Raw genomic sequence first — 21,687 nt, forward strand, 5'->3', positions numbered from 1 at the left:
AGGAAGATGAAAGGGAGTGAGTGCGGAGGCCTGCCGAGACATGAGATACGAAGGAGAGCAGGAGCGCAGCCACAGCAGGGGCAGAAAAGGTGTGGCGCGGCTTCCTGCAAACTTGGCGGACCCACCAACAGCCCTAACAGCCCGACTAATTCTATCTCCTCGAACAGGACATCCATCCCTCCTACACTCTCTCGTCGCCTCGGATCTCGCATCGCCCCTTCATCAGACAATGTCCCTCTCTCAGCTCCGTCCATTGTTGTGGCGCCCAGCAAATCTTGCTGACCACCATCTGCCCCCATGCACTGCCACGGCTCGCTTCCGATCCAACGGGCGGTCCAAGGGTCCCGCATCGACGTCATGTGACCTTACTCTCTGCATGCCCAGGTGTGCGCCTGCAGCAGCAGCTCTCACATGCAATCGAACGACTCTCTGAACCACATACCATCTACCTGGCGAAGCTACTCTCTCACTTCCCTGCCACAACTTCCTTGCGCACGCCGACAGTAGCTTTGCATCGCTCAATTGGAGAGCTGCGGATGGTCAACGCCAAACAAGGAGACGGTCAGGAAGAGCGGAGCAGATCCCGTGGGCAGACGGCAGCCTAGTCGCATACTTACACCAGCTGCCCGTTCTCGGCGTTTGCTTCATCGTACTTGTCTGAGTCTCCTCCATCTTTCTGCTTGCAGCATCGCAACCTCTCGCGCCCGTTTCGCCTCGCATCGCGTTGGCTATTTGCATCCACCAGCGCCGTGTGCAGGCTTCGGACATGGCCCAGCAGCTGTCCTGGACATACGATCCTCACGACGTCGCAACTCTGATCGTCTTCCTTCCAGATGGCACCTCCAAGCGCATCACCAACCTTCCCGCCGGCCTGATACGCTGCACATGCCCCGTGCTTGCAGAAGCTCTCAGCGATGGGCCCCAAGGCCGCCGCCAGGCAGGCATCGACGTCAGGTCCGAGGACATTGTGCACGGCCTGATGCGCTATCTGCAATGGGGCGACTATCTCACCCCAGCAGAGAGAGATCAAGCGTCTCCTTCGCTCCTCAAGCACGCCGAAATGTCAAAGGTGGCCCAGGACTTCGACCTCCCGAGGCTCAGGGTGGCTGCGCGTATGCACTTCTTCAGCAACACTGAACTGGCCTGCTGCGTTCCTTGCCCTCCCGCCGACCTGTGTGAGACGATTCGATTCCTCTATCGATATCCCACGGCTGGTCCTGAGCTGCTTGACTGTCTTCTGAACTACTGCGTCTCGTGCTTTGCCTACCATGACCTGGGTGCCAATGCAGGATTCCGCCAAGTCGCGTATGAGATTCCCGAATTCCATCGTGCTCTGGTTCAGACCAGTTTCAAGCGTGGTCTCATTGATGAAGGTATAGCTCTATCCTGTCTGAAGGGCAGCCTATGTGCTGACGGCATCCCAAGGTGCTTCCGCCATCATGCAACTTCCTGTTTGTGAAAACACACCCCTCTCCGTGGAGATCGAAACCCGTGATTTGCAGTCCGAGCACTATGCACATGGCTGGTACGACACTGAACCTGACCGCCTTGACAGCACTGACACGGACGGCGATGCATTCGGCAGCCTTCGTACGAAGAGGCGCAAGACGCTCACTCAAAGCGATTTCAATTTCGCCCTCGTTCGTCGGTTCAAGAAAGACGGTGCCGGTCAAGGAGCTGGTGTCTATTCGGACAGCGACCTCTCCAGTGCCGAGGAAGGTTTCACGCTCGTGCACCGCCCAAACGTCACTCGCGAATTCGATGATCACGCTGATACTTCGAACGTGTCCAGCATGAGCGCGGTTGGAGAGGGTGGTGCGAGGGCTGCTGAAACCGCCTATGACTCCGCTGATGAAGGTGATGATGAGGGCTTCAGCGAGGAGTCTGGCCCTGATGAGTCGGACGATGCCGCATCCGTCGTAGATGTGCCGCAGCATCCGGCGCCCAATACTCTAGTCTTCGATCCTGACCTTCTCGCTGCATGCGCCAGGTTACAACTTGAGTGTTCCGCTCCATCCACTCCCAAGGTCATCTCAGCGCCAATTCCTTCGACTGACGTAGATGACGGAAACAGCTCCTCGTGGTCTCTGGTTTGAATCCAGGAACTGGCTCCAGATTCTGTCTGGCGAATCCAGGTATCACACCCGTCTCATTATTTCAAAGCATGCCGGTTGTGGATTGTAGGTAACTGTTTCGGTTATGGATAAGGATAGGGTATCAGCACGGCGTCCTGGGGAGTCTTCAATCTACAACCGGATTCATCTGGGGGCGGCGTGTTGCAATGCGCGATGGTTACAAAAGGAAAATGGATTGTATAACAATCCGATGATGAGATCATTGGTTATGCCTAACGGATTCTTACGCTATGGGATATGGTATCCGTGGAGTCTCGGTATCAACATCCAGTCTTTTATCGGCTATCTCTAGCTTATTAGACTTGATCCTGGCTGGAGCTAGGATGTGGTCTAGGGGCTGGTTACATCTCAGGACTCGAATATTTTAGCTGCAGCAAAGCAATGCAATTGAGAATTATATTCATCCCTCAGTCTTTTGTGTTGAGTTTTGTCCAATGCATTTAACCATGATTGATTTGCAATCCCAGAAATCGGCTATGGGAAAGACAAGGCTACAAACTTCTTACTCTATGTCCTATCCGCACCGTACATGCTTGTCCCCCTCCTTCAGCTCCAATCCATTCCTTTTCCCCTTTGATGGTGGGTATAGCAATGCACACCTCCCTGCCCCACATAGCTCGCTCGAGTACCCAAAAGTACCCCAAGAAATACCGAGCTACCCCTCCGAACCTCACCTCGGCGGCCTATTCATGCGGGGCAGACTAAACATCGGAGATAGTCTTTAACCATCGATACTCGATTGATTTGAGAATACTTTGGTTTTTCTCCTCTTCAATTGTTTTGTGGACTAGCATTGGGATAGCTCGATTACGGAAGCCTGCAGCATCCGTCAACGTCAACGTTAAGGGATCTTCCTCGATAACTACCAACAGCACCACCAACGACTCGGGATTCTTTACTCTTTCGTTTCACACGTATACGATTATTCCATTCCCGACAACTCTTTGAGTACTCCCGCGGTACCAAAAAAAAAACGAGAAATAACCCCCATCCAACATTCTCCGCCGAAGTCGCATCAACTCTAACTCGAACTCCAAAAACCTCATATCGCATACAAAACACATCCGCCCACCCTCCATCTTCCCATCCCCATTACAAACCCCATCCCAATACCGCCCAAAATGGCCTCCTCCAAACCCCTTCCCAACCTCAAGGACCTCACCATCGAGAACATCACCACCAACGTACACGCCATCAACGCGCAGACGTCGAACCCGCGCCTGCGCTACATCATGGAGCGGCTGGTGACGCACCTGCACGATTTCGCACGCGAGACGCGGCTGAGTACGGACGAGTGGATGGAAGGGGTCAAGTTTTTGACCGAGGTGGGCAAGATGAGTAGTGATGTCCGACAGGTATGTATGCTTTCTTACTGATAATTTCTCCGTGGTTTCTTTTTGGGGTTGGTTGGAAGAAGTAGTTGCGTTTATGGAAGGGGGATGTCGTTTGGGAGGCTCGAAAGGGAATTCGTTGATACATTCCTTCTAGAACTGTATCGGATTTTTCTTTTCTTTACTTGTCTTGTCTTTTCTGTCTTCTCTCCTTACATTGGGATTGGATCTCAACGTCCAATCTCTCTCAAAATCGTCCCCATTCGCACATCTTCAATCCACCATTCTCCCTCCACCTCAAACATATATAATCAAACCCCACCAAACTCACATTCCTCCCCCAGGAATTCATCCTCCTCTCCGACACCCTCGGCCTCTCCCTCCTCATCGACTCCCTCTCCCACCCCAAACCCTCAACCGCAACCCAAGGCACCGTCCTAGGCCCCTTCCACACGCACACATCCCCATCCTCCACCCAGGGAGCAACCATAACCCACGACCCCTCCGGCACCCCCTTACTCTGCCTCTGCACCGTCTCCTCCACCTCGGGCCAACCCCTCAAGGACATCTCCATCGACGTCTGGGAGACGGATTCCAAGGGCGTCTACGACGTGCAGTACGCGAGCTACGCTGGGCAGCCGAACGGGCGCGGTTTGCTGCGCAGCGACGACGAGGGCAGGTTCTGGTTCAAGGCCATTGTGCCCGTGCCGTATCGGATTCCCGACGACGGGCCCGTGGGCAAGATGTTGCACGCGCTGGGGAGGCATCCGTGGAGGCCGAGCCATGTGCATTTCTTGTTGGAGGGGGAAGGGTTCGAGACGTTGATTACGTGGGTGCTCCCTTTTCTTCACTATCAAGTACCTTCGGTACTGTTGTTCTTCCTCACCCATTCAGAGAGAACTACTCCTCCCATTCTCCAAGTTACTGACTTTGGCCAGCGCCCTCTACCTCCGCCACGACCCCTACGAAACCAGCGACGCCGTCTTCGGCGTCAAGGACTCGCTCATCGTCGACCTCCAGGACATCACGCCCGAGCAGCGCGAGATGTACGGCGTCGAGGGTGACGGGCCCTGCAAGGTGCTGACGTACGACTTTGTGCTCGTGACCGAGGAGGAGACGCAGAAGCTGAGGGACGACGAGGCCAGGAAGGCCATGGAGAAGTTGGGGCTCTGGGGTGAAGGGTGGCGGATTGTGGATGGGTTGCCGGTGCCGGATGTGGATTAGGAGGTGCCCGAGGGAAGTGTGTTGAATTGTAGCAACAGAGTCTAGAGGATGATTGGGGGAAACGCGATCCGAAGGGAGTTCAAATGTGCTTAGATTTCCTGCTGATTGAGCAGGCAACCCATAAAACCAGCAGGTTTAGGAACTGAACACGTTGCGAAAACGAACCTTAGGAAGTGTAGTCTGGCTGCTGTCGCGTGCTCACACTTTGGCAACACCAGTTCATGGAACTTGCATCGACTCCGAACACTTCCAAACTTGGATGAACTGTACCCAGTTCCGGGGCGCATGTCGTCAAACAACCCGAGCCAACACCGTCATGCATCTCTCTGCATCCAATTAGCCTGAAGCCTGCAACGCAGGAACATCCGCAAGCACAATGCAAGCCATACGTGCGGAGGGCGCTAAGAAGCTAATTTGAAATTCATCCATATTGCCCGGAAAGTCTGTTCGAAGCCTCGTATAAACCCAATAATGGCCGTCCCACTCCCAGCGCCACTCGATCTGCCGTTTGAAAATGAAATTCGTGTCACATGTTGAGTCGTATTGAAATTCACCCTCCGAAGGAAAGAGAAAACAGAAAAAAGAAAAGAGAAAACTCCAGCCCGGAATAATCGTCTGTCGCCATGTGGCGATGGAAGAGTTACAGCAAGTACAGCAAGGAAATGGATTTGGTGGACCAAGATATGCATCAGGCGGTCCGCCTGAAGAGCATGGGTCCGGAGTGTTGAAGATTGAGAACGGCGCAGGAACATGCATACGGCGAAGATGAACGGCTCCTGTCGGTCATGTCGTGCGCCAACTACACCTTTTGGTATAGATTGCAGGTTGCGCAATGGTCCCGATTAAGCGCTCACTTTGGGATTCTCGGGAGCCGTTTTCCACTGCAACGAGTTAGTACAGAATGGTATAACAATGAACGAGAGCGGTGGGCCAATGGAGGAATCAGGAATCAATAGCGGAGCCTGGCGCTGCACGAGACAAGGAAGGGGCATCGCTGTGCCACCTGCAGGAGAATCCGCTTACCTTCTTCCCGAGCTCCTTCTGCTGCTCCTTGAACGGGAGATCTTTGAACTCGTGGCGATGCGCCTTGACTGCGAGCGGCGTCAGTTGGTCCTCTACAAGCCTGGAAACATGATGGAAACGCGTCTAAAACGCGTTCAATACGCGCTTGATGGGGGAATGAGTGAAGGGAAGGAGTGATCCTCTTACAGTAAGCCTGCATCTTGACCATGGCGTTCTTCGCGTTCGCGTTCTTGCCACCTTTGCGGCCACCTGGGGCTTTCTTGACGCCGGAGCCGTTGGCAGCCTTGGTCTTGGAGGGCGCAGTTTTGGTGGTCGTGGTAGCAGTAGGAGCCATTGCTGAAGAGTTGAAAGCGAGGACGGGTAAACACAGGAGTTGAGTACTCGTCAAATGGAACAGATGAGTGAGAAGGTAAGAGGGGTCTGGTTGGTGGAATAGAGAAGAGAGTGGGAGAGAGAGGGAGAGAGAGTAGAGAGAGAGAGGAAAGAAGGAAAGGTGGAAAGGAGGAGGGAGAGTCAACACAACATCCGGAAAGAGCACATGGTGCTAGTCCGAATGGAGCGAACCATATTATTATTGTTATTTGCTTTTGCCCTACACCGAGGGGCAACGAGTGCTCCCAGTAGTCCCAAGTCCTACCGATAGCCGCCTTGCATCGAGGCGAGGCTGAAACAGAATAGATGCAGGGAACCGCCGGGGCCTGGTTATGGTCATGCTTCTGTTGCTAGCTTAGACTAGACGAGCATTGGCTGCCGTCGAGGACTCGAGACGGGTTCGAATGGCTGCTCCGTCAATCTATTCATCCTTGAGCTGCCTTCACCGAGCGGTTTGGATCTGTTTGGCATCTCAACATGTCCACAGTGTGCCTATAAGCGGAAGAATCATGCGGCAACTCTCGCGTATGACCAGAACCGCAGACCACAGCTACAGATGCTGGGTATGTAACATTGCAGTTGCTCTCCTGCAAGTAAATCAGGGGCGCGCCGGACCGGGATGGCATGAGTTGACGACGCGGGAGTAGAGAATGGGAGACGACTCAATAATCAGATGGCGATCCAATATACTTGCACTCTAGCAACAATGGACGTCGCGTGACCACTCAATTGTCGAGATCAGATCACAGTTTATTTCGGGCCTCCTCTATCGTATACTGTCCCCGTAGCGCCATGCGTAACTGAGAGTACATGGTCTGTGCCTCACCGGGGAACCATATTGGCCCTATCCGGTGCATCCCCCGTATACTGTTACTAGTCATTCCCTTTTCCTCACTTTTGGGCAGCGGCGGCCTTTGCTTCTTCGCTGCCCACGGCTACCAGCTTGCCCACGACGAGGTACTTCTCCAGGAATCTCTCCTCCCAGCCGCGAAGAGCTTCCATCTCCTCCTCGCCCAGGTCCGAGAGGGTGTCCAATGGTCCGTCCAGATCCTTGGTCAGCATGTCCTCGTCGAAGCTGCCGCAAGCCAGTCCTCTACTGGCGTCGCGACCGGCAAAGTTGGCATAGGGACCGCCTGGCCCGTAGAACTGCCTGCCGGCCGTCACGTCGAAGACTTGTCCGCGCACCGCCAGGTAGACTGGCATGCCGTTCAGACCATTGTAGGGAAATAGCTCGGGCGGAGTGAAGGTGCGGAATACGGTGGGGGGAGGAGCGCGAGGCAGCGTCTGCGGCTTTGCGGGCCTGAGGCGGAAGTAGACCAGGATCACGAAGAGGGAGAGAAGAACGAGGTTGATGGGCGTGACGGGTGAGGCACTGAGAACTGCTGTTAGATGGACAGCGCTGGGGACGTTGCCGGACCGGAAAGCTTACGCCGTGGCCGCCGGTGGAGGAGAGGATGTTGCTGCTGGACGTCAGCGGATGATGGAAGCAAGGCGGGGTGGACTCACTGTCTGCCATTTGAACGAGTAGATGTGAAGTCAAAGCTAGTCGCAATATATGGAGGTGCTTGGGGGCCTCTTCTGTTTGGTGGATGAGGGGTGGGATAGAGGGTGAGGGACGGAGATCTGATGGGACCAAAGCCGGAGCTGACGGCAGTCTATTAATACTAATGATAAATGCTACCTACTACCACGGTACTGTATCCATCTGTGCCGCCATTTGGTATTCACTGCTCGCCGAGCGCAACACACCTACTGCTGGCTCTCTCGGACACAGAACGTGACAGAGCAGTAGGTAGTCTCTTCTCCTACTTTCACAAGCTCCTCCTGCCGCGCCACGAGCCGCGCCACACTCAGCTCCCAGCTCCCCCGGACCCATTTCTGGCCCTGAAACCTCCAACCATAACCCTGAAACATCGCAACCCAACTGGCTCCGGCTCGCAGCAGCCTCTCATTTGGCCTGCTCCTCTCCACTTCGAGGCCGAGGGAGCCTGGGGGAAGCATAACTTGCGCGTCGTCGTCAGTTGACACTCCGTATCGTGTCGCGCGACCTCAGCGATTCACGACCACCGCCGATGGTTTGCTCGCAGAGGGCACGCTAGCACGCACAGCTCCAACAAGTCCTCGCGCTTTGTTGCTCAGCTGGTCTGTCTTCTCATCATTTGATTATCTGGCCCGATTCGCTCCTTTCCAGGCTGTGCTTCCGTCCCTTCCTTTGTCACATTTCGAGTTGCTTGTTTGGCATTCGAGTACTCCGTACCCATTGCTGGTTCAAGAAGTGCTCCCAACCCACCCAAACACTTTTCTTCAACTCTCAGTATTCCGGTAAGTATCTATGGACGTGTGCGTGGGTTTGGCTTCATCCTTCTTCGCTGGAAATTTCCTCTCCAGTCGACCCTGGACACTGGAGCTATGCGCTGAAACTGGACGCCTGTATCCACTTCGACACCTTGACATATCGGTATTGGATCCAATCCTAAGAGGCTGGGTTTCGTGGATGCGAATACTTCCCCTCACTTGACGATTTCTACCTCCAAACTGGACTTTGCGTTGCTTGCCCTTGGAGCTCTTGTCAACATGCAAAATTTCCATATGCCTATACGCATGCCACCTTTCCTCTCCCCATTCTCCATAGTGGACCCTGGCAATATCTGCTACGTGATTGGCTTCGCAGACCTTCCGACTCACAGTATGATGGCTGAAGATGTATCGAGCATTGCTAACAGTCTCTCCTAGGCCAACATGTGGAAACGAATGGGCCGACGCGCAGAGGAGAAGCAAATCGGCAATCCGGTGCTCCTTGAAACCACCTATGACCAAGACCAACTCAGGCATATACCCACGGTTTCCGACGCACAAAATGCCGCCTACCAGGCTGAATCCTTCTCTCCACCGATCCAAACGTATTCCTAGTAAGTCCACCCGTCGGCTGGCAGCATATCATCTCAACCACTGACGGCTCCTAAGTAACATATATTCCCCTCATGACCCCCGAGCATATCAACCTTCAGGAACGCACTCTGTTTCGCCTCCCTACGGTCGATCCTCTCCCCCACAGAGACTAGACTACACAAAGGGAAGTGCCACGTATTCTACGACCGCCGACATATCACCACCCAGCTCCCCCGAACCCGACGATGAGGAGCGCGACCCAAGGAAACCACGGCGCTTTCGTTCCATGCGAGATGTATCGCCTCTAGATGAGAGCCGCGGCCAGCCCACCACCATGCGCAGTAACATCCCGGTTCTTCGCCGAGTGCCCGACAACACACCGCCGCGGGCAAGCACTCAGAAGTTCTGGCCGGGCAAGGTCGCCCCCGACGGCAAAGTGCGATGGGATGAGTATTCTGGGGAGCCTACTTCTGGGAATGCGGGGAAAGCTGGGCAGGTCAATCCGCTCGCTTTCGCCAAGGAAGCAGTGTCTTTGCGCTCTCACCCGATTACTTCGCGCGACACAATGACTGGGACTCAGATGAACGCAACAAGGAAGATGGCTCCTGGACTTGAGCGTCCAGGTTATACAGGCGTAAAGCCAACACTCGTTGACATCACCTTCACTCCTCGAGAGCCATGGAAGGGGGCGAGTGGCCGAGCGGAAATCGTGCAGCCGTTTCGTGATCAACCCGCAAAACAACCTCTCAACTTCCAGCGGAAGCCCGAGCCCAGAGCAGTTAAAGGAGGGCCAAGGAACATATCGAGTCCGGTGGCGTCGCCTACCGGCCGCGTTCCTGCAGCGGCTGACACCGGACCTGTCGCAGATGGCTCACAAGCGTATGGCGCGCATGACGACCCCATTAAGCCCGTTGTACCCCTCAAAGTCGGAAGGAATTCTCCTCCTCGAAGTATCGCTTCTCCAAGGACACCGCATACTCCTGTGATCCCTCCTCTGGCGTCGGCGCCTTCTAGGGGACCTCCGAGTTCCGGCGCATATGCCGAGCCCAGCACAAATCCGCCAGTAGGGACCCAGACAGACCAGCAACAATCTACAGAGAGAAACATACCGAAGGAACCCGCGACACCACCGGGGCAGAAGATCAGCAGAAAATCCACCGAAGAACAAACTCCCGGCTCTACGGCTGCAAGCAAAGACGGGCCCGTCAGCCGGTTCAGCTGGACGACTTACAACTCCAGCACCACGTATCAGCAGTCACAGCATTCGCCTCCTCCCTCACCACCTCCGCCTCTCCCTACCTCCGCCGCAGCGCTCGACCAGCAACCCCTGCCTGCCGCATCCTCGATCCTCAATCGTCGCCGCCCAGTGCCACCCGCGTCGGAGAAAGTCACGGCGCGTAAACCCCTCGCGTCAACCACTCCAAGCCCATCCGCACAATCCTCTACCATGAGGACCAACGACCCTCCCTCCCCCCGGTCCCCCTCCGGCTTCTCCACCAAGACCCAAAAGGCCCTACCGCGTCCCCCGACCGAACTCTCGGCGGCCGATCACGTCGACATCCTGGAAGCGCAGATGGAGGACCTGCGCATCCGACGGTCCAACGTGCACCGGCTGCTGCAGGATCTGAACAACCAGGCGCCTCCGAACCCGCTGATTACGGACTTCAAGACGGCGCGGATGGTGGAGAAGCGGAAGAAGGAGTTTGAGGACGAGTTGGCGGAGATTAGGGCCGAGGAGCATGGGGTGGGGTTGCGGCTGCATCGGGCGCTGAGGAAGAGGGAGAGGGAGGATCCGAACGCGGGGAGTGCGATTTGGGTGAGGCGGGTTACGCGGTAGGTGGTTGGATCGAGAAGGGGAATTGCGAATGGGAGATGTTGCGGGGGAAGTACGATGGCAGGGAGGGCTGGGTGTGTGCGACTACACAGTATATGGGATGCGGGGCATAGATGATGCGGTGCAATGTGCTTATAGCGTGCGTGCATGTGTGTAAGCTTGGAGTAGATACCCTGTCGATGTTTCTTCCTTTCTCTTCTCTTACTTTTCTCTGGTTCCCGCACCCCGGTTGTTTCCTTTTTCACCCTTTCGATCGATTAGCAGGACCCATGTACATTTCTGGCACTTGTGCATACAAACCTGCATGTTTCGGGAAATACATTCAGATACAGATTTATCCATGCACCATCATCCCACGCCCATGGCATCTTTGCCATAGACTACTTGAGTAATTATATTTACCTACAAAGGTAGATAAGTAGGACAAGGAGATGTGGTCGCACATGGCATTGTCGGGGATACATTCTCGTATTGCGACAGCATCAGCGGGGATGGCGACAGGCGGGGGTCCTATTCTGATTATTCTGATAGGTTGGGACCTAGGGACCTTCCTTGCTTATATACGGACGCGGGATACGGCGGACTAGGGATAGCACGGTTCTAACAGTTATATAGCGGGGGCCAAGTCCATCATGGTGCCGTCAACAAACTTCCAACTCGCCTAGGGTGCGACGACAAGGATACCGGTTGGTGGCAGACGTACCGAGTACAGTATAAAAAAGTTGCTGCATGGAAGCTGTGTCGAAGCTCGAAAGGTTTCTTATATTCTTCTGAAGTTCCTACTTTTGGGGACTGGCATTTGGCCTTCCTGTGGATTCGAGGGCATTCGATCGGTTCGATTCACGCCTTCGTATAGCAGTGCAGGATATTGAACCCGACGTCTTGAAGAGAAGTTGCAAAAGGGGAAAAAACTGCGCGACGTCCAATTCAACCAACCTTCTTCCGTCCCGGTTCGCAGCTTTTCGCGCTCCAACAACCCAATGGCCGCCGTTCCCCCCTCCTCCCCAGCCACCGACGTCGACCACAACCCGACTCCGAGCACCAAAACCAAATCCAAACTCGACGCCTCCCAAGATGTCGATGTGGACGTCGATGCCGCGGTAGGAGACGCGCCCGTCGCCGTGCTCGAGGATGTCGCTCTGGGGGATCCCGTGTACGCGGCCAAGGCGAGGGTGCTGAATAAGGCGATCCAGGAGATTGGCATGGGGAGGTATCAGTGGCAGGTCAGTATACATTCACTCTTTCCATTTTCCAAGTGAGCACTTGAATTCGATTCCTATATTCACAGCCCTTATTTCTTCGTAACGCCATGTCTTTTCTCCTCAGCTATCAACACCCCTCGCCATTCTGAACAATGCTGACAGTTCCCAGCTCTTCATCGTCATCGGCTTCGGCTGGGCCTCGGACAACCTCTGGCCCATCACCACGTCGCTCATCCTACCCCCCATCACCCTCGAATTCCTGCCCCAACGACCCCCCTACCTCACCTTGGCCCAGAACCTCGGCCTGCTCGTCGGCGCCCTCTTCTGGGGCTTCGGCTGCGACCTCTTCGGCCGCCGCTGGGCCTTCAACCTCACCATCGGCATCACCGCCGTCTTTGGCCTCGTGGCCGCGGGAAGCCCCAATTTCGGCGCCATCGCCACCTTCGCGGCCCTCTGGAGCGTCGGTGTGGGCGGCAATCTACCCGTGGACTCGGCCATCTTCCTGGAGTTTTTGCCCGCCAGCCACCAGTATCTGCTTACCGTGCTGAGTATCGATTGGGCATTGGCGCAGGTGTTTGCTACGTTGGTCGCGTGGCCGCTGCTGGGCAATCTGACCTGCCAGCAGGCAGATGAAGAAGACGGGACTCAGGCGACGTGCAGCAGATCCGCCAACATGGGATGGAGGTACTTCATGATTGTCATGGGTGGCGTGGCCATGATCATGTTCTTCCTGCGCTTCGTGTGCTTCACCATCTTCGAGAGTCCAAAGTACCTGATGGGCAGGGGCAGGGACGAAGAGGCCGTGCGCGTGGTGCATGAAGTCGCGAGACGGAATGGCAAGACGACGAGCCTTTCCATCGAGGATCTCAAGGTGTGCGAGCAGCTCGCCGGGACGACGAGGACCTCCTCTCCCACCAATAATCCCCCTCCTCCTGTTCCCGCTGCTGCCACCCCTCAATCCACCTCCAAAACTGCCGCCCTCTACCGCAGCCTCTCCCACCTCTCCCTCACGCACATCCGCTCCCTCTTCCACACGCCGCGCCTCGCCCTCTCCACGACCCTCATCACCCTCATCTGGGCCCTCATCGGCCTCTCCTTCCCCCTCTACAACGCCTTCCTCCCCTACACCCTCGCCACCCGCGGCGCCTCCTTCGGCGACTCCTCCACCTACCTGACCTACCGCAACGCCCTCATCATCGCCGTCCTCGGCGTCCCGGGGTGCCTCCTGGGCGGCCTGCTCGTCGAACTCCCTTACATAGGCAGAAAAGGTACCCTCTCCCTCTCGACCATCCTGACAGGCGTGTTTCTCTTCGCCAGCACCACATCCCTCACCTCGACGGCCCTGCTGGGCTGGAACTGCGCCTACAATTTCGTCGCGAATATCATGTACGCCGTGCTCTACGCCTATACGCCCGAGATCTTCCCGACCAGGGATCGTGGCACGGGCAACGCCGTCACGGCGGGCGCGAATCGCGTCTTTGGCGTCATGGCGCCCATTGTCGCCATGTTTGCCGATTTAAGGTCCAGTGTGCCTGTCTATGTGAGTGGTGCCTTGTTCGTGGGCGCTGGGTTGTTGGTGTGGGGTTTGCCGTTTGAGAGTCGCGGGAGGGCGAGTATGTGAGGGAGGGCCAGGGTTAGTGTAGGGGATGTGGGGAGATGGAATCAGGGGAGCCTGAAGTGGTGAGGAGGTGTGGTGGATATGGTGTTCTAGCCTTACAGGAATACCAATTTCTACCCTGCTTCCTTCTTGTCACCATTCATATATACCTAGATAGACAATCAAGAACTTACCTAGAAGCCACGTCAAGCATCCAGCTCCGGGTTTCTTCTCATCCGTCTGCACGAAACACTACACACATTTGCGGACCAATCCCAAGCAAGCCAGTAGTACTGCATCATATCATGTACAAGATGCCATTATCACCATTAACAGATACATCAGACGAGGGAAAAGAGTATATGACGAAGACGAGGCCCCCAACGCGCGTCGTTATCGTCCATAGACTCTATGCCTGACTGGTACATAGACTTGACTTGGAGGAAAGGAGGAAGGGAGAAAAGGAAAATGAAACGCACAGGTCCCACCATCTCGAACTCCGAAGGGGAAAAAAAGGGAGAAGGAAAAGGAGAAGGAAAAGGAGGAAAAGTGTAATAGAGCGAGCTGTGTAGATAGATAGATGGGATATCGCCGCGTTTCCCTGCTCCCTTTCATACATGACGCCACGCCCATCGTCCGCATGCCCTCCACACTCTTCGTCGCCTTGGCACTCACCGGATGGAAACTGGCCTGTCGAACAAAAGCCAGCAGCTCGTGCACTCGCAATCCGCATCGACAGGATAGGTCCCACCCCGGGCTCAGTATCGGGCGTCATCGTATTGCTTTGAGGGACTTTTTCCAACATTGGCCGCCCGCAACCACTCTAGCAGCACGTCTTTCCCGTTGTCCCCGCACCCTGTCCCGCATCCCCGACGTTCACGCTCGTCGACGGCCCATCGTTCTTCGCGCTGTCAATCAACCTCTTCTTGATATCCGCCGCGAGCGAGTAAAACGCCTTGTCGATGTTGATGTTGCTCTTCGCGCTGACCTCGAGGAAGGGGATGCCGAGCTCGTCGGCAAGCTTCTGGCCTTGCTCGGTAGAGACGGCGCGTTTCTCTTCCCAGTCGCATTTGTTGCCGATGAGGATCTTGTTGACGCCTTCGGTGGCGTGTTGCTCGACGTTGGAGAACCAGGTGCGGATGTCTGGAGGGGTTGTCAGCATGGATCAGACGGGCGGACATGGGGAAATGGAGCGCTTGGAAACTCGATCTCTCATCCCAGCTAGCCATATGAGCCAACCGTTATTCTTCCAAGGCCTTCCAGAAGCAAGGAAAACGCTAGACATACTGTTAAACGACCTCTCATCCGTAACATCGTAGACCAGCAGAATGCCCATGGCGCCCCTGTAATACGCCGTCGTGATGGTCCGGAACCGCTCCTGCCCGGCGGTATCCCATATTTGCAGCTTGACGCGCTTGCCGTCGAGCTCGATGGTCCGGATCTTGAAGTCGATGCCGATGGTGGTGATGAAGGACGGCGTGAACGAGTCCTCGCTGAACCGCAGTAAGCAGCACGACTTGCCTACGCCCGAGTCGCCGATGAGGAGGAGTTTGATCTGCGAGAAGTGGACATGTTAGCGGGAAATATGCCTCCGAGGGGGTCGGGGGAACGGCGCAGGAGGCGGACACAGGGGCATGACGGGTTCGTTTAAGCCGCCCGGCTTCGAGCTTGGGAGAGCCTCACCAGAAAGTCGTAGTTCCTAGTGCCCGCCATGGTGTCTGCGGAGGCGAGCGAGTCCGTATATTGGGGAAGGCGGGTGCAGTCCGCGTCAATCGGCGCGGGGGGCTTTCTTGTAGAGGCCTTGGGGAGGCCTCTGGCGGCGGAGAGACGTGGGAGCGGGGTTCCGGAAGGCGGAGCGTCGGGAAGGAGGTGACCAGGTCAGAGGGTGGATTGCTTGTTGCACGCGTGAGGCGCACTTTTACCAGGCAGACGTCGAAGATGGGGTTGTACGGTTTGTAGAGCCAAGATGCAGGCGGACGATGAGCCGACATTGGGGGCATGGGCATGGATGCCAAGCACACCAAGGCAGGGGCAACCAAACGGAACGTCACGGCCAACATACGTAGGTAGATACACCACCACTCCCACCTGCATCGACCACAGCCACAGGACAATGATGATTGAGAGGGGAGGTGCTCGAGTGAAAGATGCTCATGTACTGTATGTTGTCGTGGTTTGGACCATGCCGCGTGGCGCTCTTGTCGACCATTATATTTATCTACAACTACCTGAATCATAAGCCTCTTTACCCTCCTCACCTCACCTGAACCACTTCCTATACGCCCACCTGATACGTTCCACCACTCTGCGTTGCCTCTCCAGCCCATTCCTGTTCTCAGCGAGTTCGCTCAAATCTTCCAGTAAATCGTGGAAGATGCGGCGTGGTAGAATGCCGCTGGCTGTCTGGCGCAGACGATGGACTTCAAACAGAAGGAGGCCCTGATCCTCGTATGATATCTCCCCATATTCATTGGTATTGCCCATTGATCCGACGAGGATCCGGTCAATATTCCTATACTTTATCAGTATCACATGCGGGCCAAGTGGGGATAGCTACATCATCTCACCTTAGTTTAATCACCAACTGGCCCTGCCGCCGCCACGCCTCCAGACTATTCTGGTTGCTGAACACGCCCCGGAGCCAGCGATACGCCCCCACCGTGACCAGCAGTCCAGGCGTCAATCCGATGAAACCAAACAGCAGCTCTTGACTTTTCAATATCGAGTCAATCCCAGCCATCGCCACCTCCACATCCACCTTCGTCTTCTGGACCTGGATCAAGAGCGCACTGATGAGATTTCCCCGGATGGCGCCCATGACCGGTCGTTGCATATCCTTCTCGTATGCCTTCAAGATGGGCGTTAAGTCTCCCTCGCGTACTTTGGCGCGTAGGGCGGCGATGTGCGTCTCGGTGAGAGGAGGGCCCTCGCGGTTTGCCACGGCAAAATCAATCACCATGCGTTCGAGACTGGCGCGATCACCCTCCAGGCTCCTCTTGCTGAGGATGGAGACTTCACTTCCCTCGTCATGCCGTATCGTGCCAATGACCTTCTTCACCGGTTCTACAACCCAGTTGGACCAGAAGTCAATGCATGTTCGCCCAAATTCGCGGATCCAGGCGAGAATATCTTCTTTACGGTTTACAACAATGCGGACGATAGTTGTCGAAGAGACCTGGTTGCCATTAGAATGGTGGCCGACAAGGCTAAAGGGGCGGTACCCACCAAGAGTATTGAAGCAGGAAGCCAGTACCGTATGAGACGAGAGGGCCGCCCACTCCTCTTTACGCGGGCCCGGTATGTCGCGGTATAGGTAGGCAAGGCCTGGGTAAGGACGCCACGAAGGCGCCTTGCAACGTCGGCGGGTTGAAGGAACACTGTGGAGATGCTGAATTCCTCCCCAGAAGCCTCATGTGGCTCGAAGTAATGATCTTCCTCGGTGATGGCTGCTACAGCTTCGTCAAACTTCACTTGGCTACCATCGTTGAGTGTATGAAGAACGGCATCCATCAGAGATATATTCCTTGCGACGGTTCCCTTCCATTTGTGTCGGTTTTCGGGCTCTGTGCTTTCGGCATCCAACACCTCCAGACCTTTTCCATGGCTGCTTTCATAGCTGAGACCTTCTCCCAGTAACAAGCCCAAAGCGTTCGCACATCGTAACCGGATCCCCTTGAGAGCCTTTGCCTTTCGCTTCGCCTCATTCTGCGCCAGAGCAAGCGGTGATACAACCTTGCGCTGAATATGCACAATGGATCTCTCTGTGACAGCCTCCTTGACGAGGCCGTAGAACTGCCTCCATCCGTCCGTGAGCGCTATCCCTCTCCTGGCCCCTCTTTTCCTGACATCGTGCACGATATCCAGATACCAGTTCCAGAGACGAATAGGGGACGTCTGCATCGAGTACAGCCCGGCGTATCGGTATGAGCTCGCAATATCTTCCCAGTACCAGATGTGATCCTCTAGAGGCAGGGCTTGCTCCAAGACAGCATTCAGCACGGCACCGTATGCCTGCGCGGTTGCTTTGCTGAGCAGCAGCCATTCCAGCTCATGCTCATACGAAGTCTCCGCTCTCTGGGGCTTCTGATATCTCGTGTCGCCTCCACCTTGTATCAAAGGCTGCCATTGCGTCCCAAGCTTTGCCTCGTCAAGGATGTCGACAATACGGTCTACCCCCACCAAAGACTGCTTGGGGCTTGAGGTCGCCGAGAGGCTCTTGATCAACCGCTGGAGGTGAGCAAACCGTTCCGCAGAAGACCAATCGTGGGCCTCTTCCTCGGTAACCCAGAAACTGTCGCCAGGCTGTTGTCGCGCAAGGTGGAGCGCGTCGAGACGACTGTCAATTTGCCGTACCTGGCTGTTTAAGAGCGATTGTTAGAAAGCTGCATGTAATCAAAACGCACTGTGCAGTGACACAAAGGAAAAGAAGCGTCTACTCACTCGACAACGAACGACATTGCGAAGGAACGCTGCCGCCGCGTTGAAACCTGGGTCTGATCGCCTCGAAGCGAGGGGGTTGTTTTTGATGCGTGGTGCTTGTTGATCAATCGACAATCTTTGTCGCGCGCCTCCAAAACTCGGATGACGTCGGTGAGTGGTCCAAAGTGGGTTAGCGCAGATCAAGAAAGATGAGCCAATCACAGACGGTCAAAGCACTATGGATGATATTGAAGCCAGAAATACAGAAATCATTTAACGTGTGCTTGTGCATAACAACGACATATTACCAGGCTCCCAATGCCTAAGCCCAAAGCTTCATCCATTACTAAGGAAACTATTCCCAACTCTTACCGATCCACGCCATAACGGACACACACTCTACAGAAACCAGATATTCACACATTATTCGATCATTTACAAAGCGATAATGGCAAAGACAGCGCCGAAGACAGTGCCAACAAAGCCAATGCGAACTGTAGACGCGGCGCCCTGGAACTCCAGAGGCGGGCTGAAGCTAGCACTGGCGCTTGGGGCAGCGATAGTACTCAAACTAGTGGGCACATTGTTCGAAGGGAAAGGAGCCACTGGCGGAGTGGTCACGGCTGGGACCGAGGGTGGAGTTCCCGGAACAAGAGCCACTGGCGCCTCGGGGGGTGTAACGCCTGGTGCAGGAGGCTGCGCCGGAGTTTCCGTCGTGAAGATAACTTGAGGGACCGTGACAGTAGTAGAGATTGTAGAGGTAACGTCAGTGCTTGCAGCGCAAGAACAAGGCTTGGTGAGCGTGGTATCATAAGTGATGGTTGTGACGGGAACTGGAGGTGCACTGCCGATAGGGGCCGGCGTCGCGGGCGGAGTCGGTGGGTTCAGTGGGATGTACGTAGGGCAGTCAGTGATCAAGCCCGGGTTCTCAGGGACATGAGATGCGCAAATGCCTAGGAGGTACTGAAGGGCCTGCTGGGTTTCGGCGTCGGTTGCCCAGGCAGCCACACACTCAATGACCGACTTCGTGAATTCCGGATTCTTGCAATAACAGTTGGCGTCCGTGTTGTCCTTGCACTTTGAGTTGATTTCCAACCAGGTGTTCATGCATTTCGGAAGACACTCGGGCGGGGTGACTCCCGGGTTCGCAGGCGGTGAGGACGAAACAGACGGGGGAGCCACAAGAGAGGAAGACTCTGAAGTAGTGCTGCTCACAGCTTCAGGGGTCTTGGTGGTGGTCTCAGTAGTCCCAATGCCCAGCGACGGAGTCTGAACCGGAATCTCAACCGGAGTCTGAACAGGAGTCTCAACCGGAGTCCTTGTTGTAAACGTGCTGTTCCTGTAGATTGGTGTCTGTACAGGTGGGCTGGGAGTCTCGGTTGGAGCCGGGGTCTCAGAAGTCACGACAGACGTCTCGGAGGCCGGAGGAGGCGCAGCTGAAGTTTCAGGGCGAGATAACGGAGAAGATGTTTGTGCAGGCGGAGAGGACGCAGGGGGCTCCGATGGAACGTACGGAGGGCTGCAATCGAAGCCAATATGGTGGAAGCCAATCTCGCAGTCTTCGCGGTCCTTCTGATTGTGGCGGCCCAGATACACCTCCACTTCTCGGGCGCCACCACATTGTGTGTTCCGGACAATGGTCCCTTCTTTCTTGCAAGGAGCGATCTGTTTGCAGATGGAGTTGTCGGGCATCTTGTAATGAAACTCAAGGTCAGTGTCGAATTCGACAGACACCTGGAACTCCGTCACGGAGAAGCCGTCCTTCTTCTTGCAGTCAAAGGCCGCTGGCTTCTCCTTGCGAACTTTGTTTTTGATGCATTTCGAATTGAAGGTTCGTTTGGTCAGCGAATCTCGCTTGCCGAACCTTTCTGCACAAGTCCAACCACCTTTGAAGTTGAAGTCCTCGTAGCCGGAAAAGTCACCCCTGGGGAGATCGATCCAGTTGTAGCCCTCCTTTTGTTTGTTCGTACATTCGTTGTTGTTGTATTGAGGAGTATTGAAACGGCCAGCGCGACGATTCCAGGTGGCAGAAACCTGCTGGGCAACGAGCCCAGAAAACAGGAGAGCAACGGAAACCTTCATGTTGATCTGCAGTGATGATGTGGAGTAGAGTACGAAGAGAAGTGAATGTCGAAGCCCTGCTTAACGATTGTGCAATAAGAGAAAAGGCGATGCCAAAGAGCAAAGAAAACGAATGACTTTGACTCTTGGGCAGTCCAAATGAATGGAGAAAAGAAAAAACACAATGCCACAGCTGGTTCGCAACAGGGAGGGAGGATGCCCTAGTTATACTAGGTATGCGGACGCATGACACTGGAAAGACAGACGGGGGGTTTCGGGCAAGGTGAACCGGCCAAAAAGGTGTCAGTCGAAGCAGAGGAAAGCTCCACTCTGCACTTGTCGCGCGCCATTTTTTTCCAATCGGAGGCCTACTTCGCGGCCTGGAAGTCTGTTGACGGGAGACGGACGTTCCAAGCCCATGCAGCGGCTGCCACCCAAGCGAACGTCCCAAGCGGTTCTGAAACACCAGCACCCAGCGCTCGCACGGCGCCAATCAACGGCCGGCGAGCCGCTCTCGTCCCCAGACCGAGAAGCACAACAGGGTCAAGGTGCCAATCGGGTAATGAATTTCCATAAACTGAGCCTCAACGCGCTGGATTAAATAGGGCGCGACTGGATGAGCACAGGTGCGGAGGATGCGAGAAGGCCGAGTGGTGCACCTTTGAGATACATCGTCAGCAGGTCCAATACTTCATGTCGCCTACACAGTAGAGGCTTTCGGACTCATGCTGAGCGCCAAACCATAGTCGCGACTGGACACCGCCAAGTCTCCTGTTTCGTGCGTAGTGGTTCTGAATTTAGCTCTCGAACTTCCCCTTTGGGGTTGACAGACTTAATCTGCTACTCACACGTCGCACCACAGCCACTTCCCACACCTATCCGGAAGACAAGCGTTGCGAAAGCTGCGAGGTGCTGTTTCGCACTAACTTTCCCAACCTACTGTCGTTCTGGAGCTCCCGGAGGCCCCTGGAGCGGGTACATGCGCGTGCTGGAGCTTGTCGCAAGAATAGGGTCCCGTTTTCTGGTGTGCCTCTCATTGTCAGGGTCTAGTCAAGACAAGGCTGAAAGTTGAAGAGAACACAAGGACGGATGGCACAAGTCATGATGCTCCAAGACATGCCCGAACGGATCGATCATCGACTCATTCGGCCAGTCATGGTGGAGACGACGACCAGTTAGTCACTGCTGGAAGCGTCTAGGTATTGGCGCTTCGGCTCCACTTGTTTCTCGAGGAAATCAACCGCTACCACGAATCTTTTTCACTGATAGCAGACTCTTCCATGTTGTATAAGTTGGAGTATGGTCAGGCGTTCAGTTGGAGATTAGTAGTGCTGTGAATCCTGTCGGAGGTTGAACAGGACCAAGGAGTGTCCGGGTCACCAGGCGCGATCGGAATCCATGAACAAGAGACTGCACCTTCAGACAGATCTCGCATTGCGATGTTGTTAAAGAGTTCTTGATCGAATAAGAAAGATAGAGGACGGGCCTCTCCTCCTAGTGATATGCATAGATTATATTTACTGCCAAGACGCTATCCCCAGGCCCGAGCCCGACAAATCGTTCTTGTCTTCAGTGTCCTCAATATTGAACAGATTCACCA

The 21,687-nt window shown here is 55.1% G+C and overlaps 9 protein-coding genes across 9 annotated transcripts; 4 read left to right on the forward strand and 5 right to left on the reverse strand.

The window, feature by feature from the left end:
• Nucleotides 1–320: 320 nt before the first annotated feature.
• EI97DRAFT_390848 (uncharacterized protein) lies at nt 321–2,527 on the forward strand. Its single transcript, XM_033796228.1, has 2 exons — nt 321–1,373; nt 1,426–2,527. The coding sequence occupies exons 1-2, from the start codon at nt 767–769 to the stop codon at nt 2,094–2,096; spliced, it is 1,278 nt and encodes a 425-aa protein (XP_033657604.1). The 5' UTR covers nt 321–766; the 3' UTR covers nt 2,097–2,527.
• Nucleotides 2,528–2,816: 289 nt separating this feature from the next.
• Nucleotides 2,817–4,836, forward strand: EI97DRAFT_429827 (aromatic compound dioxygenase). Its single transcript, XM_033797532.1, has 3 exons — nt 2,817–3,490; nt 3,811–4,295; nt 4,405–4,836. Exons 1-3 carry the CDS (start codon nt 3,257–3,259, stop codon nt 4,688–4,690), a joined length of 1,005 nt encoding a protein of 334 aa, XP_033657605.1. The 5' UTR covers nt 2,817–3,256; the 3' UTR covers nt 4,691–4,836.
• Nucleotides 4,837–4,940: 104 nt separating this feature from the next.
• On the reverse strand, nt 4,941–5,583 carry EI97DRAFT_109277 (uncharacterized protein). The gene has a single exon (XM_033792961.1). The coding sequence runs from the start codon at nt 5,440–5,442 to the stop codon at nt 5,092–5,094; it is 351 nt and encodes a 116-aa protein (XP_033657606.1). The 5' UTR covers nt 5,443–5,583; the 3' UTR covers nt 4,941–5,091.
• On the reverse strand, nt 5,116–6,183 carry EI97DRAFT_429829 (uncharacterized protein). Its single transcript, XM_033797533.1, has 3 exons — nt 5,900–6,183; nt 5,714–5,781; nt 5,116–5,571 (listed from the first exon to the last, which is right to left on the reverse strand). Exons 1-3 carry the CDS (start codon nt 6,045–6,047, stop codon nt 5,533–5,535), a joined length of 255 nt encoding a protein of 84 aa, XP_033657607.1. The 5' UTR covers nt 6,048–6,183; the 3' UTR covers nt 5,116–5,532.
• A 633-nt stretch (nt 6,184–6,816) lies between these two features.
• EI97DRAFT_429831 (DNA damage response protein) lies at nt 6,817–7,704 on the reverse strand. Its single transcript, XM_033797534.1, has 3 exons — nt 7,592–7,704; nt 7,515–7,545; nt 6,817–7,457 (listed from the first exon to the last, which is right to left on the reverse strand). Exons 1-3 carry the CDS (start codon nt 7,599–7,601, stop codon nt 6,977–6,979), a joined length of 522 nt encoding a protein of 173 aa, XP_033657608.1. The 5' UTR covers nt 7,602–7,704; the 3' UTR covers nt 6,817–6,976.
• A 1,120-nt stretch (nt 7,705–8,824) lies between these two features.
• EI97DRAFT_447674 (uncharacterized protein) lies at nt 8,825–10,811 on the forward strand (the record flags this gene model as incomplete). The annotated part of the gene is made up of 2 exons (XM_033800111.1): nt 8,825–8,994; nt 9,050–10,811. The coding sequence occupies 2 exons, from the start codon at nt 8,825–8,827 to the stop codon at nt 10,809–10,811; spliced, it is 1,932 nt and encodes a 643-aa protein (XP_033657609.1).
• Nucleotides 10,812–11,459: 648 nt separating this feature from the next.
• On the forward strand, nt 11,460–13,794 carry EI97DRAFT_498345 (MFS general substrate transporter). Its single transcript, XM_033802549.1, has 2 exons — nt 11,460–12,031; nt 12,180–13,794. The coding sequence occupies exons 1-2, from the start codon at nt 11,789–11,791 to the stop codon at nt 13,629–13,631; spliced, it is 1,695 nt and encodes a 564-aa protein (XP_033657610.1). The 5' UTR covers nt 11,460–11,788; the 3' UTR covers nt 13,632–13,794.
• Nucleotides 13,795–14,430: 636 nt separating this feature from the next.
• On the reverse strand, nt 14,431–18,064 carry EI97DRAFT_447676 (NCA2-domain-containing protein; the record flags this gene model as incomplete). The annotated part of the gene is made up of 6 exons (XM_033800112.1): nt 14,431–14,750; nt 14,895–15,100; nt 15,895–16,119; nt 16,175–16,782; nt 16,833–17,964; nt 18,048–18,064. 6 exons carry the CDS (start codon nt 18,062–18,064, stop codon nt 14,431–14,433), a joined length of 2,508 nt encoding a protein of 835 aa, XP_033657611.1.
• EI97DRAFT_109605 (uncharacterized protein) lies at nt 17,966–20,406 on the reverse strand. The gene has a single exon (XM_033792963.1). It carries the CDS (start codon nt 20,106–20,108, stop codon nt 18,462–18,464), a length of 1,647 nt encoding a protein of 548 aa, XP_033657612.1. The 5' UTR covers nt 20,109–20,406; the 3' UTR covers nt 17,966–18,461.
• Nucleotides 20,407–21,687: the final 1,281 nt, after the last annotated feature.

The sequence above is a fragment of the Westerdykella ornata genome (genome assembly GCF_010094085.1).
Source record: "Westerdykella ornata strain CBS 379.55 unplaced genomic scaffold EI97scaffold_2, whole genome shotgun sequence".
NCBI lineage: Eukaryota > Fungi > Ascomycota > Dothideomycetes > Pleosporales > Sporormiaceae > Westerdykella > Westerdykella ornata.

Bases quoted from the DNA above. Each gene is read 5' to 3' on its own strand.
- EI97DRAFT_390848 (XM_033796228.1), top strand. From the start codon at position 767: ATGGCCCAGCAGCTGTCCTGGACATACGATCCTCACGACGTCGCAACT. The intron at 1,374-1,425 runs GTATAGCTCTAT...CGGCATCCCAAG, and splicing joins GCGTGGTCTCATTGATGAAG to GTGCTTCCGCCATCATGCAA.
- EI97DRAFT_429827 (XM_033797532.1), top strand. From the start codon at position 3,257: ATGGCCTCCTCCAAACCCCTTCCCAACCTCAAGGACCTCACCATCGAG. The intron at 3,491-3,810 runs GTATGTATGCTT...TTCCTCCCCCAG, and splicing joins TGAGTAGTGATGTCCGACAG to GAATTCATCCTCCTCTCCGA. The intron at 4,296-4,404 runs GTGGGTGCTCCC...GACTTTGGCCAG, and splicing joins GGGTTCGAGACGTTGATTAC to CGCCCTCTACCTCCGCCACG.
- EI97DRAFT_109277 (XM_033792961.1), bottom strand. From the start codon at position 5,442: ATGTTCCTGCGCCGTTCTCAATCTTCAACACTCCGGACCCATGCTCTT.
- EI97DRAFT_429829 (XM_033797533.1), bottom strand. From the start codon at position 6,047: ATGGCTCCTACTGCTACCACGACCACCAAAACTGCGCCCTCCAAGACC. The intron at 5,782-5,899 runs GTAAGAGGATCA...CGCCGCTCGCAG, and splicing joins GGTCAAGATGCAGGCTTACT to TCAAGGCGCATCGCCACGAG. The intron at 5,572-5,713 runs GTAAGCGGATTC...AACTCGTTGCAG, and splicing joins AGAAGGAGCTCGGGAAGAAG to TGGAAAACGGCTCCCGAGAA.
- EI97DRAFT_429831 (XM_033797534.1), bottom strand. The intron at 7,458-7,514 runs GTAAGCTTTCCG...AGCAGTTCTCAG, and splicing joins CCTCCACCGGCGGCCACGGC to TGCCTCACCCGTCACGCCCA.
- EI97DRAFT_498345 (XM_033802549.1), top strand. From the start codon at position 11,789: ATGGCCGCCGTTCCCCCCTCCTCCCCAGCCACCGACGTCGACCACAAC. The intron at 12,032-12,179 runs GTCAGTATACAT...GACAGTTCCCAG, and splicing joins TGGGGAGGTATCAGTGGCAG to CTCTTCATCGTCATCGGCTT.
- EI97DRAFT_109605 (XM_033792963.1), bottom strand. From the start codon at position 20,108: ATGAAGGTTTCCGTTGCTCTCCTGTTTTCTGGGCTCGTTGCCCAGCAG.